Source organism: Orcinus orca, chromosome 10 (assembly GCF_937001465.1).
Source record: "Orcinus orca chromosome 10, mOrcOrc1.1, whole genome shotgun sequence".
In the NCBI taxonomy this organism is placed as follows: domain Eukaryota; kingdom Metazoa; phylum Chordata; class Mammalia; order Artiodactyla; family Delphinidae; genus Orcinus; species Orcinus orca.
The window spans coordinates 104,100,019-104,118,493 of record NC_064568.1 but is presented as its reverse complement, the minus strand read 5'-3'; the positions used below and the strand labels follow the sequence as shown (position 1 = coordinate 104,118,493).

The 18,475-nt window shown below is 54.6% G+C and overlaps 2 protein-coding genes across 5 annotated transcripts in view; one reads left to right on the top strand and one right to left on the bottom strand.

Moving 5' to 3' along the window:
* The window catches only part of MYLK4 (myosin light chain kinase family member 4), an 89,161-nt gene extending 86,231 nt beyond the window's left edge, over positions 1-2,930 (bottom strand). The window contains exon 1 of the mRNA XM_049715428.1: positions 1,601-2,930. The gene's annotated coding sequence lies outside the window, so the exon portion shown is untranslated. The remainder of the gene's footprint in view (positions 1-1,600) is intronic.
* A 53-nt stretch (positions 2,931-2,983) lies between these two features.
* Positions 2,984-17,654, top strand: WRNIP1 (WRN helicase interacting protein 1). 4 transcript variants are annotated; one of them, XM_033408002.2, is made up of 7 exons: positions 2,987-3,885; positions 5,716-5,907; positions 6,348-6,589; positions 12,352-12,581; positions 15,085-15,240; positions 16,325-16,404; positions 16,835-16,975. In XM_033408002.2, the coding sequence occupies exons 1-7, from the start codon at positions 3,148-3,150 to the stop codon at positions 16,865-16,867; spliced, it is 1,671 nt and encodes a 556-aa protein (XP_033263893.1). In that variant the 5' UTR covers positions 2,987-3,147; the 3' UTR covers positions 16,868-16,975. The 4 variants fall into 4 exon arrangements, with proteins under 4 accessions (XP_033263894.1, XP_033263893.1, XP_033263892.1 ...); XM_033408001.2 differs by having other exon boundaries at positions 2,991-3,885; positions 16,935-17,654; XM_004281073.3 differs by having other exon boundaries at positions 2,995-3,885; positions 16,953-17,654.
* The last annotated feature ends 821 nt before the right edge of the window (positions 17,655-18,475 follow it).

Below are 18,475 nucleotides of genomic sequence, written 5' to 3'. Positions count from 1 at the left end.
GAGGCTGGTATGGTTTACTCATTTTATTTTTCTACCATCACCATCTAGTGGAGAAAACTTTGAACTTCAGGCAGGATGAGCTGGGGTTCAGGAAAACAGAGTAATAGAGGGCTTACTCTGTGCTGGGCACGGTACTAAACACCTTTACATTCATAAGATCACTTAATTCTCACAACAGATTGAGAGGGAGGCGTTACTGTTCCCCTCTTAGATTTGGAAGCTGAGTCTGGGAGGGGAAGGAGCTCGCCCAAGGTCACACCATGTCCAACTCAAGCCCAGATTCTAGGGCAAGTCCAGTGCACTTTCACCTCACAGTCTATCCAAATGGTGCGATTTTATTCATGTATGACACCATGGGAGTAAAGTACATATACGTGTATGGAGAGTTTTGTCTTTTCTTCATATGTTTCCTTTTTCTTATTTTTTCTTTTATATATTATATATACGAGCAGAACACTTGTATAAAAATGTGATTATACTATATAGCTTTGTATCTTCTAACTTTTACTCCATATTATGCAATGAATATTTTCCCATTACAGTAAAAACTTTTGAAAATATATATTAGGTTTACATTTATATGTAAATACCCAGTGTAGTCTTGAGATATATTTTTCTTTTTGAAATACATTTTAAAAGACTGGAATAGGGTGCTGCAATATTAACAATGAGAATCTCTGAGCAGATTTTCCATAATAAGCATATATCATTTCTAAAAAAAAAATAAGTTTTAAGCTTTACATTAAAAGACTCAGGAAGCTTCAGAGTTGTTGCCCAGTTTGTTGTCATTATTTTAAAATATTTTGCTTGTGTTAGAGACCACATGTCCATCTATTTCTATACGTAGTGTATATTTCCATACTTAGTAACACTTTCCTTCACAACTCATTTTGAGGACAGCCCTAGAACCTGATGGGCAGCAGAATACGCTGCACCAAACCGTGCCAGTTTGGCATAAGGATTATATTGAGCTAAAGGCAATTAAGCTGATACAAGAAAAGCTCGCTGCTCTCTCCCTACTTCCTAAGAGCAGGATATAAGTTTGCAAAGGTGTCCCCCCCGCCCCCAATCTACCAGAAAGGGCAGAAGTCAATCACAGGAGAAAACTCTAGACCCTCATCAGCCCAGAGGTGGCACTGGAGGAATCTGCATAACCAACTTTACTAACTAGTTCTTGTCTCCCATCAGTTTCCCATGTATTTGCCTTCCCACAATTGGCCGCCCTAGAAACTCAAGGTCCTTTTCCTTTGTCTTGTGGCTTCTCTACAAATGTTTTGTTCTTTTGATAAATTGCTACGTAAGCCCGCCCATCACCAGTTACTCCGTGTGTAGGGGCGCTGCAAATGTTAACAGTCTGTTTTTCTTTTTAATCTGTCTTTTGTCGGTTACATTCACAGGGCCCGAGCTAATAACCCTAAGACAAGGAGAGAAGATTTCTTTCCCCGCCCGCAAACCTCTTCGCAAAGTACTTGCTTTTGTGAAGTTCGGGGGCTGGATGCTCTGGGCGATAAGTGAAAGGCTATATAAAAGCTCATGATCCTACATTTCAAATTGTATGATGGCCAAACAATAAAAGACTCCACAACTCATTCTTACTTACCTTTTCTACTAATGCTACTTTTTTTTTTTTTTTTTTGGCAGTACTCGGGCCTCTCACTGCTGTGGCCTCTCCCGTTGCGGAGCACAGGCTCCGGACGCGCAGGCTCAGTGGCCATGGCTCACGGGCCCAGCCGCTCCGCGGCATGGGGGATCCTCCCGGACCGGGGCACGAACCCGCGTGCCCTGTATCGGCAGGCGGACTCTCAACCACTGCGCCACCAGGGAAGCCCCTACTAATACTACTTTTGAGCCTAACATACGTAGTTGGAAAAACTATCAGAAAGTCAGATTTCAGTCCTCTCAACACTTGCCAGCAGGTTGGGACACATGCTTCACAACCAGTATCAACTGAAAAAAAAAACACTTCCTTTGCTCTTTCCTTTCATACTATCTTTTACCTAATTCTAGTTCTTTGTGAGGCATTCCTTTTTGTAAAATCATCTCATGTGAAGAGGCTCATTTAACCCTTAGGGGTCTGCGTTTGGGTAAGTTCCAAGGAGATGTTCTTGTGCAGATTAAATAAACATCCCAGTTTTGTCAACTTTTAGGAAAGTCCCTTCTTTTCTAAAACTGTCTCACTTCTGTTTTCATTCCCCTTCTATTTTCTTCTTTTAAATACCAAAAATGCAGGTTTGTGTCACATTCCTGAAGGAGAAGTTTAGAGAAAAGCAGGAACGCGTGTCAGAGACGGTCATCCCCTCGCCCCAGGCCAGACCCCTCGCGGGACTCAACCCGACGTCGCTCGGCCCGGGGGCGGCGCGCGCGGCGGAGCCTGACGCCGCCTCGAGATGCCCGGCCATTTCTAACATTTAACTACAAAACGGCCGTGAGACACCACGTGTGCGAGCGCGCGTTCCGGGTAAAAGGCCAACAATCTGGGGCGGATGGTTCCCTTTCCTTGTCTCTGGCGGCCGCAGCCGCCGCCGCCCAGGCGAACACGCCCACCCGGAGGACCTTCGTGTTCCCTTTGCTCCGTACACCCCTGCTCCCCGCCGGCGCGTCCCGCGTCTCTCCCATTTCTCCGCCCCCTGCCCTTCGCCCCCTGACCTCCGCCACGTGCGGAAAGCCACTCCCCTCGCGCAGCCGCGGCGCGTTTCCACGGCTCCGCCGGCGCCCCGTCCACGGAGGATAGGCCTGCGCACGCGCAACCCGCTGGCCTCTCGCGAGGCCGGCCGGAAGGGAACGCACTGCAGCCGGGAGAACGTCCACGGACTACACTTCCCGAAAGGCCGCGCGAGCCGTTGCCCCCGGCGGCCAAGCGAACCTCCGTGGTCTACATTTCCCGACAGGCCGCGCGAACCGTTGCGAGCGGCCGCGGACTACGTTTCCCGTCAGGCCGCGCGGGCCGTGGCCAGCGGCTGCCGAGCGAGGGGCCGCGGACTCTGCTTCCCGGCGCGCCGCGCGAGGCGCCGGGGCTGCCGGCCGAGGGCGGGCCGACGCGGGCAGCCCGGACGTGAGGCATGAGCGGCGCCCTCCGCCGGCCAGCTCGCGTCCTGCCGCCTCCCCGAGCGAGGGTCGCGCGGCGCGGGGCCTAGCGCGGCGGCCGCCATGGAGGTGAGCGGGCCCGAGGACGACCCGTTCCTGGCGCAGCTGCACCGGGTGCAGTGCCCCGTGTGCCAGCAGACCATGCCCGCCGCGCACATCAACTCGCACCTAGACCGCTGCCTGCTGCTGCACCCGGCGGGCCACGCGGAGCCCGCGCCGCCCCGCGCCAAGCGGCGCCGGCCGTCCGAGAGCTCCGCGCTCAAGCAGCCGGCCACGCCGACGGCGGCCGAGAGCAGCGAGGGCGAGGCCGAGGAGCCGGACGACGGCGGCGAGACCGAGAGCCGAGAGAGCTACGACGCGCCGCCCACGCCCAGCGGCGCGCGGCTCATCCCCGACTTCCCGGTGGCGCGGCCCGGCAGCCCCGGCGGGAAGGGCGCGGGGCAGCGGCCGGCGGCGGCGGCGGGCAGCGCGTCCCCGCGGAGCTGGGACGAGGCGGAGGCGCCGGAGGAGGAGGAGGCGGCGGGCGACGCAGATGGCGAGGACGACGCGGGCCGCTGGGACGCGGACGCCGCCGCCACCTTCGAGGCCCCGGGGGGCCGCCCGCACGCCCGGGTCCCCGCGGCCGAGGAAGTGCGGCAGCTGCTGCAGGGGAAGCCGCTGGCCGACACGATGCGGCCCGACGCGCTGCAGGACTTCGTGGGGCAGGGCCGCGCCGTGGGGCCCGAGACGCTGCTGCGCTCGCTGCTCGAGGCCAACGAGGTGCCCTCGCTCATCCTGTGGGGGCCGCCGGGCTGCGGCAAGGTGAGCGCGTCCGCCCGCCCCGCAGCGCCCCCGGGCCGCAGGCGCGTTCTCCGGGCGTTAACAGAGTGAAGGTGTCTGAATGCGGGGGGTGCGCGGGAATCGGGGGACTCCCGTGGCGGGCCGCCCAGAGCCGTGGTCCATCCTGTTCCGGGGGCGGGTGGAGTCAGGTGTGCAGCCAGCAGCCGGGAATTGTAGAATTTCTGTTGTGCTGCTTCCGGCTCCTTGTAGCCGTTGGTTTTTTCAGCAGACGGGTGTTCGTTAAAACTTGAGACTGTGCTCGCTTAACAGGACTGACAGGAGAACTCCTTGCCCCTGCGAGCCGCCTTCATCCGCCGTTTCCATAACTGTCCTTAGGATGGCTTATCCTTTAAAGAAGCAACATCGGTGCATCTTGGTGGCCAGTGTTTTCTTAGGGGCGGGCACAAGCCCAGAGGAGGGCACTTAGGATGTTGGGGTCTAGAGAACACGTCACTGGAAAAGCGCTGGGGAGACTGGGAAGGAGCCCTAAGGAGACAGGAGCTAGACGGAAAAAAGAGAAAGCGAGGAGGTGCTGAAATACATATTTTCCTGTCTTCAGGGAAAGGGAGGAGAGAAGCACGAGGGAGCGAAAAGCAAAGCCCAGGACGAGGCATGAAGGGGCTCAGAGCTGTGAGCGGGCCCAGAGCCCTCAGCGCACAAGGGCTTTTACGGATTTCTTCCAGTTGTTCTTTCCAGCTTCGTCTCCCACAGCTTAATCGCATCTCCGTTTATTCCAGTTCCTAGAGTGCGTCCTGCTCGTGGTGTGCCTTCTTGTTTGCACTGGAGCTTCTGAAGCCAGGAACAATCGGAGTTGACCCAGGAAGCATGGCAGCACGCGGTAGCATTCTTAGTGATTCCCTAGAGCTCTTAAGACGGTCAGAACAGCTAATCAGGTGGCGGGCGTAGAGGCAGATGGCAAGAAAAACGTCCCTGCGGAGGGGCGCTCAGAGCGCATGCCTGGCAGGAGAGCCAGTGGGCCGAACCGTTCAGAGTAGTGGTTGGTCGCCGGTCACAGCGAGGCAGATGTGGCCTGTGGCCGGGCTTGCAGAGGAGCAGCCGCAGTGCATGATGGTGCTGTGCGACTTCAGAAAACAGAATGCCCCCTTCCCACTCGTTCAGGAGCACATTTGCCCCTCGTGACACGGTCTTCCGTTTTTCTTTACCTCCGTCCTTAACTGCTATACTTCACTGCTGACAGTAATAATAAAGTTAATAACAGCGTGTGTGTGTTTATCAAGCACCCACTAAATGCCAGGCGCCGGGCGTCGCTTCCCGGGAAGCGCTGACAGGGTCGCGGTGCTGCTGTTCCGTCTCTGTCCTCAGTGGACAGTCCCACGGGGCGGGGGTCGCCCTGAGCGCCGGGGGTCATCACTGGGCTCTCAGTTCAAGGGCTGGCTCTCCTCTTCTGAGCTGCCCTGCGGAGCTTTCGGATGTGGCCCCGCCAGCCCCGTGGGTCTGCGCCTCAGCCGTCCGTGGTGCTGTGTCCTTGGCTGGGAGAGGTCACGGCTGTCGCCAGGCTCTGCCGCCTCAAGGTGGCCGCTCCTTCCGGGGGTTCCAGAGATCTTAGCGTCCCCAGGAAGGCATCAGATGGGGTTAGACACCAAGGAGAGGAGATCAGGATCGGCGAACTTTCAGCTGCTTTCCTGTTTTCTTTGTAACATTCTTTTCCACTTGGAAGCGCGCTGCGCTGTTTCCGAGCGTATCTGCTGCCGAGCGCGCCTCAGCGTTCAGGCCGCGGGTGAACGCTGCCGCGGCAGCCTAGGTGCGCGTCCCTCCATCTCACCTGCTTCCACGCTCTGCCCTCTGTCGCAGACCACGCTGGCCCACATCATAGCTAACAACAGCAAGAAACACAGCGTGAGGTTCGTGACGTTGTCGGCGACCAGCGCCAAGACAACCGACGTGCGCGACGTCATCAAACAAGCTCAGAACGAGAAGCGCTTTTTCAAGAGGAAAACCATCCTTTTTATTGACGAGATTCATCGGTTCAATAAGTCCCAGCAGGTATGTTCACTTCTTTTTACTTTCTTGTGGTCCTTGTGAATGCTGACTTGAGTGTAAAGCCCGTGAGGTCACTGCATAAATGCTCGGGGCTGGGGGTGATGATAATTCTCCGTCCGCAGAAGCCTAGACCCTCAGCCCTTCTCCTTTGCCTGTGTCCCTTCACTTTTTCTTAGCGTTTTTTTTTTTTGGTGACCAGAAAATGCTTCCTCTATCTGATAAATGAAATTGTTGGTATACTTCTGAGCTATACATATCAGAAACACCACTTTGGGTCAAGCTTCCAATTTTCGTAAGTGTTTAAACGTCAGGACTCACGGTGAGTCTAAGTTCCTAACCTAATCCTGAGCGCAGAATTAGGAAAAGGAAGGAACAGCCGACTTACCCAGGATCCTGCAGGGTGTCGACGGGGGTCAATTTCTTTTGTTTTCCTCCACGATCAGGACACGTTCCTTCCTCACGTGGAGTGTGGAACCATCACGCTGATTGGGGCGACCACGGAGAACCCCTCCTTCCAGGTCAACGCTGCTCTTCTGAGCCGCTGCCGGGTTATCGTTCTTGAGAAGCTTCCGGTGGAGGCTGTGGTGACTGTCTTGATGCGGGCGATCAACTCCCTGGGGATCCACGTCCTGGACTCCAGCCGCCCTGCCGACCCTCTGGGCCACGGCAGCAACAGCGGCTCTGAGTAAGTGACTCCGGCTCCGGCAGGGCCCTGGGGTGACACCTCCCGGAGAATCCCCGGCTGGGGCTGGAGGGGCGGGGTGGAGAAATGTCCTCCTAGGAGAGACGGGAATGGAGGAGGGAAGTGCTGGGTTACAGACAGGCAGACAGGTGTGGCTTTGTCTCTGCAAAGGGCTCCTGGCTTTTCACATGCGCATTAGAGCCCATTGCGGGCTCATCTGTAGTTCTTCCAGCTTTAACTGTTTAGCCCCTTGCTTTAGTTCTTGGGTGTTTGCTTTTGTGCTGACAGATTTGGGTCTTTTCCTAGCACACTTCTTTTTTAAGGCTTGGAAGACCGACCATGAGAAGCCTTATTGATTATTTTCTTCACAGGATAGACTTACCTTATGAATCTTTTGAAGTTTATGCTCAGATCCCAATTTCCTGTTCTTGCAGTTTTTTTTCTTTTTAAGACACTAAGAATTAGTATAAATATTACCATAAAACTCCTTAAGTCTTTTTAGGATGACGTTTGAGCACTCTAGAAGTCAAACTCAGTTCCGTGAAAGTAAAGAAATTTTAGCTGAAAATGATGCATTAAAGGCTGTCCCTTTTCTCCTGGTGATCTCCTCCTGTACTGTGAGAGCTGTGCGACGCACGGGGTGTGTATCGTGGATGACTGGCTGGGTTACCTGGGGCAGAGGTTTTACCTTCTTTGTATTAGGGCGCATTCCTCAGCCGCCCCGGGGTCCCGCGTCAGCAGCCATAGCGCTGGGGGGCGAGGCCCATCTGCCTGGGGCTGGCGCCTGCACCCTCACCTCCACTGCTCTGGGGCTGCTCCTCTGTGACGATTAAAGCACAAGACCGAATTTCAGGCTCGGGGCGTGGGTTTCAGCTGCCCCTCCCCGTGTGTCCGGCCTCCGCCGCTCGCTCCTGTCTTGGATGCCGGAGGAGCTATGTGGTGCCTCGTGAGAGCCCTGGACATGGCCGAGGACCCCATCAGCACCCAGGTTGCGTGGCTTTAGGGTAGAGCCGAGGCGGGACCGCCACCCACGGTGGGAGCTCCAGGAGGGGCCTCTGCGTGCGGGGCGTGCGCCGGGGTCTGCAGGGCTGCTGCCCGCTCTGTGCGTCCAGTCCAGCTTTCCTCCAAGCAGCACGTCCACTGCAGACTCGCGGAACCGAGTGATAAAGGGAAATTGAGAGGGAAACAATCCTGACTTTTGTGTGTGTGTTTTTTGTGCATGTACTGGCTGTCGTTATGTGTCTGCAACTTTCTGTGCCATGTTTGTGTGTATCTAGGGTCATTTATTTATTTTATTCACGGGATGACTGTCAGGTTATCCCCTCCCCATCACGGCCATGCCGTAGTTTAAGTGAAACAAGGACCAGAGCAGCAGGCAGGGTGCAGATGATCAGGGGTCTACTCGTTAGCAGTTCTGACAAGAAGTTAAGTTGGGAGACATCATAGGTCATTGGCTCAGGAGGCTGAGACGCAAAAAGGCCGAGTCATGTGCCCCAGATTACACAGCTTGAATGATGGAGCTGGATTTTGAAAGCGTGCTTCTAACCCAGTTGGAAGAAGGAACCTGAAGTTCAAGGAGTTACTTAGTACCTCCTTGGTACTGAGTGAAAGTGCTACTGGTGAGTATTAACATTCTAACCTTTCTCTGTGCTTCTTCGTGTCCAGGCAGACTGTATTAATTTGTAAAGGATTAGGAACCAAAGGCTTCCATGTGTAATTTAGCAGTTGTGTCTTTTGACCAGATCTGCACATCACGCTTACCAGGGATATAGTTTGAAAAGGCATGTGCCCGGGGTCAGGCCCTGGAGGCTGTGGAGTCAGTAAATCTGTGCTGAGATCCACACACCTGGATTTTAGGAAAGTTCTCTGTAACGTGACACACGTCGCTCTTGTCACCCTGACCGTGGAGTGTTCCTTTTCCTTAGAGAGTCACAGAGCATTGTTTTGTCATTCAGGGAGCGGGTAACTGAGCCACGTATGTGCTTCTGCATGAAATAACAGGCGTCTTTTCACTTACTTCACTCCTCCTGCAGCTTAGACATCCAGCTGTAGAATCCTCCAGGTCGCAGGAAAACAAGGTGCACAAAGATGCAGGCCTTGGAAGGAAAGGGGGAAGGATGGCGCTGGCCTTGCCGCTCGCGCCCAGGTTCCGGCTCAGACCCCATGCTGCTCTCCAGCTAGAGGACGAGGCTGTCACTTCCTTCCTCTCTGGGTCTCATTACTTTGGAATGTGATCTTTCCCAGTGCACTTAAACCATTTTTTCCCTTATTATGGCACCATTTTTTGAATCACATTATAACGATATAGTTTATGGTCTACTGCTTATTTCTCTGTGGGATGCTGTGCAATTTCAGGCAATCTACCCAAGGTAGATTGTGCCTCCTTTAATTCTTTTATGACTTTGGAAAGTTACTTCCAAATGAAAAACATTGTAGAAGTGTACGCTTCCGTTTTACAATAGCCTTAAACTCTCGAGCCGGAGCACGGTCCCCGTGATCTGTGCAGTAGTGGCTGTTTGTTGAGGGGTTTTGCCAAAGGCGGTGCACGCGTCCCTGCCTCTGTTCTCGCGTGACCCTCCTCCGTTCCCTCTCCTGAGATCTCAAGGTGTTCTGGCGCATTTATTCCTCTTCAGAAGCTGGCTGGAGTCGGCGGGGGTTGGGACGGACTGGTGGCGGCAGGGACCTCTGGCCGTCTGGAGTCGGCGGGGGTTGGGATGGACTGGCGACGGTAGGGACCTCTGGCCGTCCTGTGCGGCTTTCTTGGCAGCCGGTTCCCATCAGAGACTCGGCGCGTGACTGTCCCAAGTGGCACCTTGGTTAGTGGAGCCCAGGTGCTGACAGATTCATTTGTGTTTACAAAGACTCATTTTGGGCGGGGCTGAAATTGGGGTGTGGCTCACATGGAAGAGGGGCTGTGGCGCACTGGCGGCCGGGGGGGTGCCCTCCCGTCCCCTGACTCCAGACCTGATGGACAGGGTGACAGTGGAACAGTGTGGACTTTGGTTAAGAGTCTAAACAGCGAAGGAAGGATTTCCTTTTCCACCCACGTAAAACTCGTCCCCGTTTTTAAAGGCTAGCTCACAGTCTGCTAGTCGGCTTCTCTCATAGTTAGCGAGGCCCGTGCGGAGGTGTGGAAACGCGGGAGCAGCGGGAGGGCCGGGGTGTGAGGCCACCCGTCTGCCTGTTCTCTGCCCCAAAGCACTTCATGCCTCTCGGTGCATCCGGTGGACAGTCACACAGGCGGGAGGTGCGTGCACCAGAGCCCTGACCTGAAGGTGGCAGAGCAACAGGGGACTTTACCCCTTTGTTGCTGGTGTTTACATTTTTTATAATCCCATTTGGTAAACAAGTAATATTCAGAGTTCTGAGTAGCTTGCTTGTATTTCAAAATAATAATTTTTTTAGTAAGATTGTAAGCGCTATATGGTATGGCCCCAATTTTGTTTTAAAAACGAGACTGGATATTTATAGGATAGAAATTCACAAGGTGTTCAGAAGGCTCTCTCTGCCACCCGGTGTGTCCGGAGCTGCAGGTCACACCACCCAGGTCCAGTGAGGTTGACAGAGACGGGGGTGGACGGCCCATAGAGCAGATCCAGCAAATGACCTGGTAGCTGTCATTCTCTAGGTGGTACGGATAAGGGGTTTTTATGGCTTTGGTTTTTTTGTACTTTCCATGTGTCACCATGTTTAAAAATACATGTTTCACTCTGAGATTGTGGGAAGATTGAAGTTAGTCCGTTCGTTGTGCAGATGTGGAGTGCACATTCATAAAGAATGAAACATGATTTCCGTCCTCGCGGCCCGGCGGTGGCGGGGGTGGAGAGACGGCATGTCACCACCAAATGGCCCGGCTCCAGGTGACGCTCGCTCAGGGCTGCGGCTCGATCCCTTTCCTCCTGCAGATGGCCCTGCGGGCTCTTTGTTGCTAGGAAGCCTTCCAAGGAGATGGAATGCGTTGCTTTTATTAGTTCTGAAATGAGATGTTCAGGCCGTTTGGGTCTCCCTGCCCCCCCCAAACACACACAGATGCATATACACACACGTACACATACGTGTATACAGGTACACACATATATACACGCACAAATGTATACATACATGCACACATGTATACACACACACAGATGATGTGCCGTCACCGAGCCCCGACTGCCCTCCCTCTCAGGCATACCTGGGCTGCCACACCCCCTCTGGTGTGGGCCTGTGCAACACATTCTCTTTAGTGTGGGTTGTCTAGTTTTTTCCAAATCATCAAAAATCTGCTTCAGGGCTTCCCTGGTGGCGCAGTGGTTGAGAGTCCACCTGCCGATGCAGGGGATGTGGGTTCGTGCCCCGGTCCGGGAGGATCCCACATGCCGCGGAGCGGCTGGGCCCGTGAGCCATGGCCGCTGAGCCTGCGCGTCCGGAGCCTGTGCTCCGCAACGGGAGAGGACACAACAGTGAGAGGCCCGCGTACTGCAAAAAAAAAAAAAAAAAAAACTGCTTCAGGAGCGGGCCGTCAGCTTTACAAAGAGCCAGTGAGGTGGCCTTGGTGTGTGTGGTGAGTGTCAGATGAGGAAGGGAAGAGGGGGCCCTGCAGGCGGTTCGCACGGCTCTGGGGCCCAGGCAGCTGTGAGGGGTCCTGGGAGAGTCACTCACAGCGCAGCTAACCCCTGGGGTGGGAGGCGTTCCCCGGAAGGCTTGGCTTTGGTGAGGGGGCAGGGGCTCGGGGTCATCAGGGAGTGAGGTGCAGACCGGGGTCGTTCAGGCTGTTCACCGGAGCGAGGGGGGGTGGATGTGTGGTCAGGACCTCTGCATGGACCTCGTAGACAAGCTGGGCCCCTCTTGTGGCCACCTCCCACTCCCCGCCTTGGCCCAGCCCAGCGGCTGCCTAGGAGCAGCTGATGAAGGTTGCGGCCGACACGGGTGAGCCATCACTTTGAACGGTTACTTTTTGCTTTGCACACGCGCAGCTGACACCTAGCCGGGAAGAGTAAGCCCCCTCTAGGTAACTAGATGTGTCACACATCTAGTGTGACTAGACTGGGAGTAGGAAAAGTAGTTCAGTTAGAGTCGAAAAGGAGTCGTGGTTAGACCTCCTTTACGAAGGTCCGCGTGTGCTTAGTACCCCCGTGGCAGCATATGCCCCAGGCCTAAATCCCAGAGCCCTGCTTCTGGGTCCTGCTGTGCCCAGAGGGGCTGGGGACGTGGTGGGTCGTTTGTAAAATAAGGAACACGTGTAGGCCTATGTAGTTGTCACTCAGTATCTGCGGGGGAACGGTTCCAGGGCCCCTGCCCCAGCAGATACCAAAATCCGAGGGTGGCGGATGCTCAGGTCCCTTCCGCAAGATGGCGTAGTGTTTGCATAGGGCCTGAGCACATCCATATACTTCAGATCATCTCTAGAGGACTTGTGATACCTAACGCAATGTAAGTGACACGTAGACTGTTGTAAATAGTTGTTGGTATGCAGCAGATTCAAGCTGTGCCTTTTGGAACCATCTGGAATCTCCCCCTGACGTTTTCCATCCAAGGCTGTTGAATCCGTGGATGCGGAACCCACGGATGCAGAGGGCAGAGCGTCCAGTGAAATCACCTCGCGACTCCAGGGCGAGGCCAACCCATGTGACACCGTGGACCCGCTTTAACACAGTGGCTTGGGATCCAGGGCAGAGGCTTGAACCTCGGGTGCCTCGTTAGTGGCCTTGCAGGGACAAAAGGTCACAGAGTGCTGTGGGGTGAGCGTGTCCCCCACGTGTGACGCGCTCTCGGTGGTGTTGCAGGCCCTCCGTGTTCATAGAGGACAAGGCAGTGGACACACTGGCCCGCCTGAGCGACGGGGACGCGCGGGCCGGACTGAACGGGCTGCAGCTGGCGGTGCTGGCCAGGCTGAGCGCCAGGAAGGCGTTCGGGAAGAAGAGCGGGCAGAGCTACCCTCCCAGCCGCGTGCTGGTCACCGAGAGCGACGTGAAGGAAGGCCTCCAGCGCTCTCACATCCTGTACGACCGAGCAGGTGAGTGACCGCCCGAGCTGTGCGGCCCCCGGGCAGCTCTGTGTTGGTCGTAGAGGCGCCTCCCGCCCAGAGCCCCGTGTCGCAAACCTGCTTCCCGGTTCCTCGGGTGCAGAGCAGGGCGGCCCTGAGAGCGGGGATGAAACTGCGGGAAGTTGGGTGCGCCTCTAATTTCAGAAGCTCAGTTCAGTTAGAGTTAGCTAAATGAGTTAGAATCTTTAATTCTTAGAGTCTTCACGCAAAATTAAGTTTACATAGAACTTGGTGCTTTCGTTTCATAATAGCTTTTTAAAAAATTAAAGTTGATGTGTGTATTTATCTGTTTTCATAGAACCGTATTTACAGGTACCAAATATGATCCCGGCTCTTTTTAAATTCCTGACCTGGCAATATTAAATGTCGTAAGCACAGCCCGTTTGTGTCTTTTTATAAAAGACGCGGGTGCTGAAGAGAGTCTCCTGCAGATGAGGCTGTAGGGTAGACCTGGGTCTGTGTGATTCTCGGCAGCCGCGGCAGGAACCGGAGTAGCCTTCTACACCTTTGAGAGGAAGCTGATGGCTCGAGCTGTCACTGCGTGCCGTGTCTGCAGTGCTTCCAGATGCTTCTTGGTGATGGAAGCTCCTTCAGCTGTCCGGGGCGGGGCATGGGGGAAGCTTGGCAATGACTGGTTCCGGGCATGGCCTCCTGATGAGGCCACCAAGCGGGCCATGTGGCCTCTGGGAAGCGCCTCGGCCGACTGGGGGCACTCGGGACATGCTGGAGGCCTGTCATGGCCGCTCCCGTCTCCGTCCCGATGCAGCCCAAGCATCTCAGCCCCCAGCACTTTGTGCCCCGAAGTGGTATGAATGCTCAGAAAATCTGGACAGTAAGCCATTCTGGGTGTAGAGCATTGCTTCGCTTTGGCCAGGTGCAAGGATTGGCGATGTGAATGAAATGTAAAATTTCCAGAGGTAGAAATGCACCCACGTGCTGGACTCCCGTTGTTTCTGGAGGCTCTGGTCTTCCTCCTTTGTGGTTGTACTAAGGTGATACTTCATTCTGACGGGACCCCGTGGAACTGCTCTCATGTGTCATCAGACTGTCAGCTAAAAACCAGAGAGCTGCCATCTAATGTAACGGTAGCTAACGTGGAAGTTTGTCTTTTAGTTTTCAAAACCTTAGGCAGTTAGGTAACTATTAATGTTACCCCAGTTTACAGATGGCAAAGCCTGAGTTCACAAAGCAAGTGCTAAAACTCATCCTCAAATCCAAGTCTGACAGATCCTGAGGACAGGACCTTCCCCCGTGTCGGCGCTGCCTGCACGCCAGCCCGCCCCACGGTCACCAGCCTCACCCCTGCAGCACATACCTACGCACGTGCACGCACACACGCACGCGCGCTGTCAGACACATCCCAGCCGGGGGTTCCTGTTTCTCGGGGTCATGTTCCATCACGGGGAGCCACGCACAACGGGGACCCCCGTTCTCCACAGCTCTCTGCTGCCCGCCTGGGCCAGGCCTTGAGAACCTGCACATTCTAGAAGCCTTCCCCTTCGTGCCGCCCCCGCTGTCACATCCCCACCCACAGTGGGTCGGCAGACACAAATACACTTCAGAACCTAGAGAATCATCCTCTCACAGGCTTTGTTCCATAAATACGGATGATAGCGGCCTCGCCCTGGAACCTGCTCGCTGGTACTCTTGGCCTTTTTTGTAACTCTGCTGAGACAAAGACCGCCACCCCCAGGATTTTAATTATTTCTTTTCATGTCATCTAGCATATATGGGATTTGGTAGCTAGCTCCGATATTTCTGTGTCAGAGTGAAGAGATTTCCAAATGAGAACAGGTTCTCTGCCCTGCGTTGAGGTTGAGGTTCTACACAGATAGTGTGGAATTCTAGGCTATAAAGTGGTGTATGGTAAAAGCAGAAATAGAAGCTAGCGTAGAACGTCCAACTCACACACGTGCCTACAGCGCTTGCCCTGTGCCTGGCGGCCGTTATGAATACAGCCCCGTGAGCTAGCTGGTGTTGCACCCATTCTGCAGGTGAGGGACCAAGACACAGACGGGGTCAGACTTGCCCACGGTCACGTGGCCGGTGCGCTTGGCATTTAAACCCAGGCCGCCTGGCTCCAGAGCCCGTGGCCTCGACCGTGTTACCTTCATCGTGGACCTAGTAGAAGTGTGAGACCCGAGGACCTCTGCAGCGGGGGAGAATCGGGGCCGCCTCCTCGCTCACAGTCGGCGAGGCGGGCGGAGGAGAGCTGTCCTGCGTGCTCCGTGTCTGCGGTGGGCCGGGCCCGCACTGCCGGGCCTCGCGCCCACATCCAGGCTCAGCGTCCCACACCGGTCACCGGGCAGCTTGAGCGCGGCTGTCCCACCTCGCTCTCCTCAGGCCTTCCTGGGCCCCGCGCTAGTTCAGGCTTCCTTGAAGTCAGCCGAGTGAGAGCAGCGCGTGGCTCGGATGGCGTGTGGGCGCGGACCCCACGTCCCGCCACGGCTGAGCAGTGCTCTCTGGTGTCCAGGAGAGGAGCATTACAACTGCATTTCCGCGCTGCACAAGTCCATGCGGGGCTCGGACCCGAGCGCCTCCCTCTACTGGCTGGGGCGCATGCTGGAGGGGGGCGAGGACCCGCTGTACGTGGCCCGGCGGCTCGTGAGGTTTGCCAGCGAGGACGTGGGTGAGTGACGGGGGGCCCGGGCCCAGCGGTGCTGCTGCCTTTCGGCCTGGGAATCCCTTGGCTCCGTGTGGGGCAGGTGGGGAGGGGGAGAGTCAGTGTGAGCACAGCCGCTTATTCTCGGGGGGCGGGGGGTGTGCTCGGGGTGTTTGTCTCCCAGAGTCACCGTTTTCTGCTTCCTCTGCGGTATGGACCACGCAGGAGGACAGGCCCCCTCGTTTCATCTGCACTTTGCTGCGTGTCACAGATAGTGCGTTTTTTACGAAGTGAAGGTTTGTGGCATCCCTGCGTCAGGTGGGTCTGGCAGCACCCTTTTTCCCACAGCAGCTGCTCCCGTGGCGTCTCTGTCACACTTCGGTAATTCTCGTGGTATTTCATACTTCTTCACCTCCGTTATATTTTTGTTATGGAGATGTGTGACAAGTCATCTTTGATGCCGCTACTGCAGAAAGATTGGCTCACTGAAGCTTCAGATGATGGTTAGCATTTTTTTAGCAATAAAGTATTTTTAGACATAATGCCGTTGGTGACGGTAGCATGTAAACGTAACCTTTATGTGCACTGGGAAACCAAAAATTTCATGCGACTTGCTTTATTGTGGTATTCACTTTATTGCAGTGGTCTGGAACCAAACCCACAGTCTCTCTGAGGTGCGGGTGTTGAAATAAAAGAAACATTTTAAATTTGCTTTGCAGTCAGGTGTTCTGGTTCCATCAGACAGCTCCTGAGAAAGAGATGGAAGATTCTGGACACTATTTAAAGAAAACGACCAGAAAGCTCTACCTTGCTTTGGTTTAGTAAATGTTCTGCTTTTAATGTGTCCGTCCTTGTGGCTGTCTTCACGGCCTCGGCTCCTTATGTGGGTTGTACGTAGTCTCCTGTTTTTCCTACTAGCTGTAGAGTTTTTATCCATGAGGAGACAATTCTTGACGCTGCACAGTACCCACTCAGTAAATGTCTCCAGTACGCTAGTGAGATCAGATTTTGCTGAGTGGATTCTTTTGGTCAAAGTCTGCAGGCAGTGATGGGTCAGGATGGGGGTGTGCGTTACGACTTACACGTGCCTTCGTCTCTGTGTGTGTGGCAGGTCTGGCCGACCCTTCTGCATTAACACAAGCAGTCGCCGCCTACCAAGGCTGTCACTTTATAGGCATGCCCGAGTGCGAGGTAAGGGAACCCGCTCCGTTCTTTGCAGATCGGTCCCTTGCTCTCACGCTGTGTCCCTTCGTGGTCCCTCACCGTGGGTGCCTGGGACACTGAAGAAGCTGCTTGGCTTTCTCACTCGCATCTTAGAAGCTTAAGACTCTAGAGAGGGGACCTCGGGTGTCAGCAGGGTCATGTGTTCAAACTGGGGGAGTCCTGAGTGCCGAGGAGGTGCCCGGGGTTTCCTGGGGACAGAAGTGTCAGAGGGGCCAAACAGGAAATCTCCGCAGGTTCACCCACAAACAGGGCCGCTTCTGCTTAGCTCTGTATATTCGGGTTTCAAGAAAAATTTCATGTAATAAAATGTTCCTTCAGTTTAAAAAAAAAAGAAAAGAAAACCAGTGGTCTGGTTCAGCCTCTCGCCTCAAGCAGGAATGTCTTCTTTCTGTCCTAGGTGATCCAGACTGTGGGCAAAGCGGGGGAGTAAAAGCCTGGGGGCGGGGATGGGGCGGGGGTCTTCTCAGAACTAACCGGAGGCGGCGCCTCTGTGACAGTGGTGCCCTCTCGCCCAGGTGCTCCTGGCCCAGTGCGTCGTCTATTTGGCCCGAGCCCCGAAGTCGATCGAGGTGTACAGTGCCTACAACAACGTCAAGGCCTGCCTGCGGAGCCACCAGGGGCCCCTGCCCCCCGTCCCCCTGCACCTGCGCAACGCGCCCACCAGGCTCATGAAGGATCTAGGCTACGGCCAGGGCTACAAGTACACCCCCGTGTACAGCGAGCCCGCAGACCAGGACTACCTGCCCGAAGAACTGAGGGGCGTGGATTTCTTTAAGCAGCGGCGGTGCTGACTCGGAGGCTGGGCCAGGGAGGGGAGGCCCTGGATCGCCGGTGGGTGGCCTGGCGGGCGTTACAACAGGCCGACCTTTCGTGCCAGAGGTGTAAGCGTTCCTGGAGGGGGGGAAGCTTCCTTCAGCCGAACGTGTGGCGTCGAAATTGTGTTCGTTTGCACCCTGTGCGACATTATGCTCATGAAACGGTCTGGCAGCTTTGTGCAATTAATTAACGTTAGGAGGGATTATCTATTTTGTCATAGTATTTAAGTCATAATGTCATTTCAGAATTCAGTTCTGTAGGGTTTTTTTCTTTTAAAAAATGTATATTCTGGGTAGTTTCCATTGGCAAAGAAATGTAATTGTGATTTAATACTGCATAGTGTTTTGGGTATTTTTTTTATATGCAAAGGTCTTATGGGCCAATAAAACTATTTGAAAGTACTTCAGTTTTTGCCTGTTTCTCCACCTGGGACCCAAGGCACCAGCATCTGTCACCATCACAGTTTGGTAGGTAAACGCCGTGAAAGAAACATTTTCATAGGTGACGTTGGAAAGTTTGGAAGTCCGTGTATCTTTCGAAAATTAACTTCTAACCATTTTGAAGGATTGTAAATGGCTTCTGAAAGGATCAGCAGCCTCCCGTCCCGGGCCTCCCCACTTCTCCAGACTCTTGAAGCCCCGTGTTTCTAAATGATATATCCGGTTTTGCCTCAGTGTTTGCTAAAGCTAAATATGCCCCCGCACGCACACACACGCGCACACACACACACACACACACACACCACACAAACACACATCACACACACGCATACAGAGCTTCGTTTCCTTTGTATCTACTGCTGATGTAACCAAAAGGGGGGTCCAGCAGCTCACTGTGCAGAAGCCAATAAAGAGGCCAGGTTGGTGGAAAGGAAAGTTTGCTTTATTTTCGATGCCGGCAGCCAGGGTTGGGGGAGGGTGAACTCGTGTCCAAAGGCCGACTGCCCCCTGACAGTCAGGGGGCAAGGGCTTCTATAGGTGGAGGGAGGGGGCTACACGCAGAAACAGCACAGGCAGCTCTGACAGGCGTCTTGATATTGGCCACGCGGTGCTCTGACCGGCGTCATCTTGATGAAGTGCAGTTAGTCTTCAGTTCCAAGGTCGGTTGGTTCCCATTTCCTTGAGGCCAGTTCTCAGAATTGTGGCAGCTTGTGTCACGGCTACAGTCTGGTCATCATGCAGTTCACTTCTTCCACCTGGTGGGGTTTCAGTATCTGCAAGAT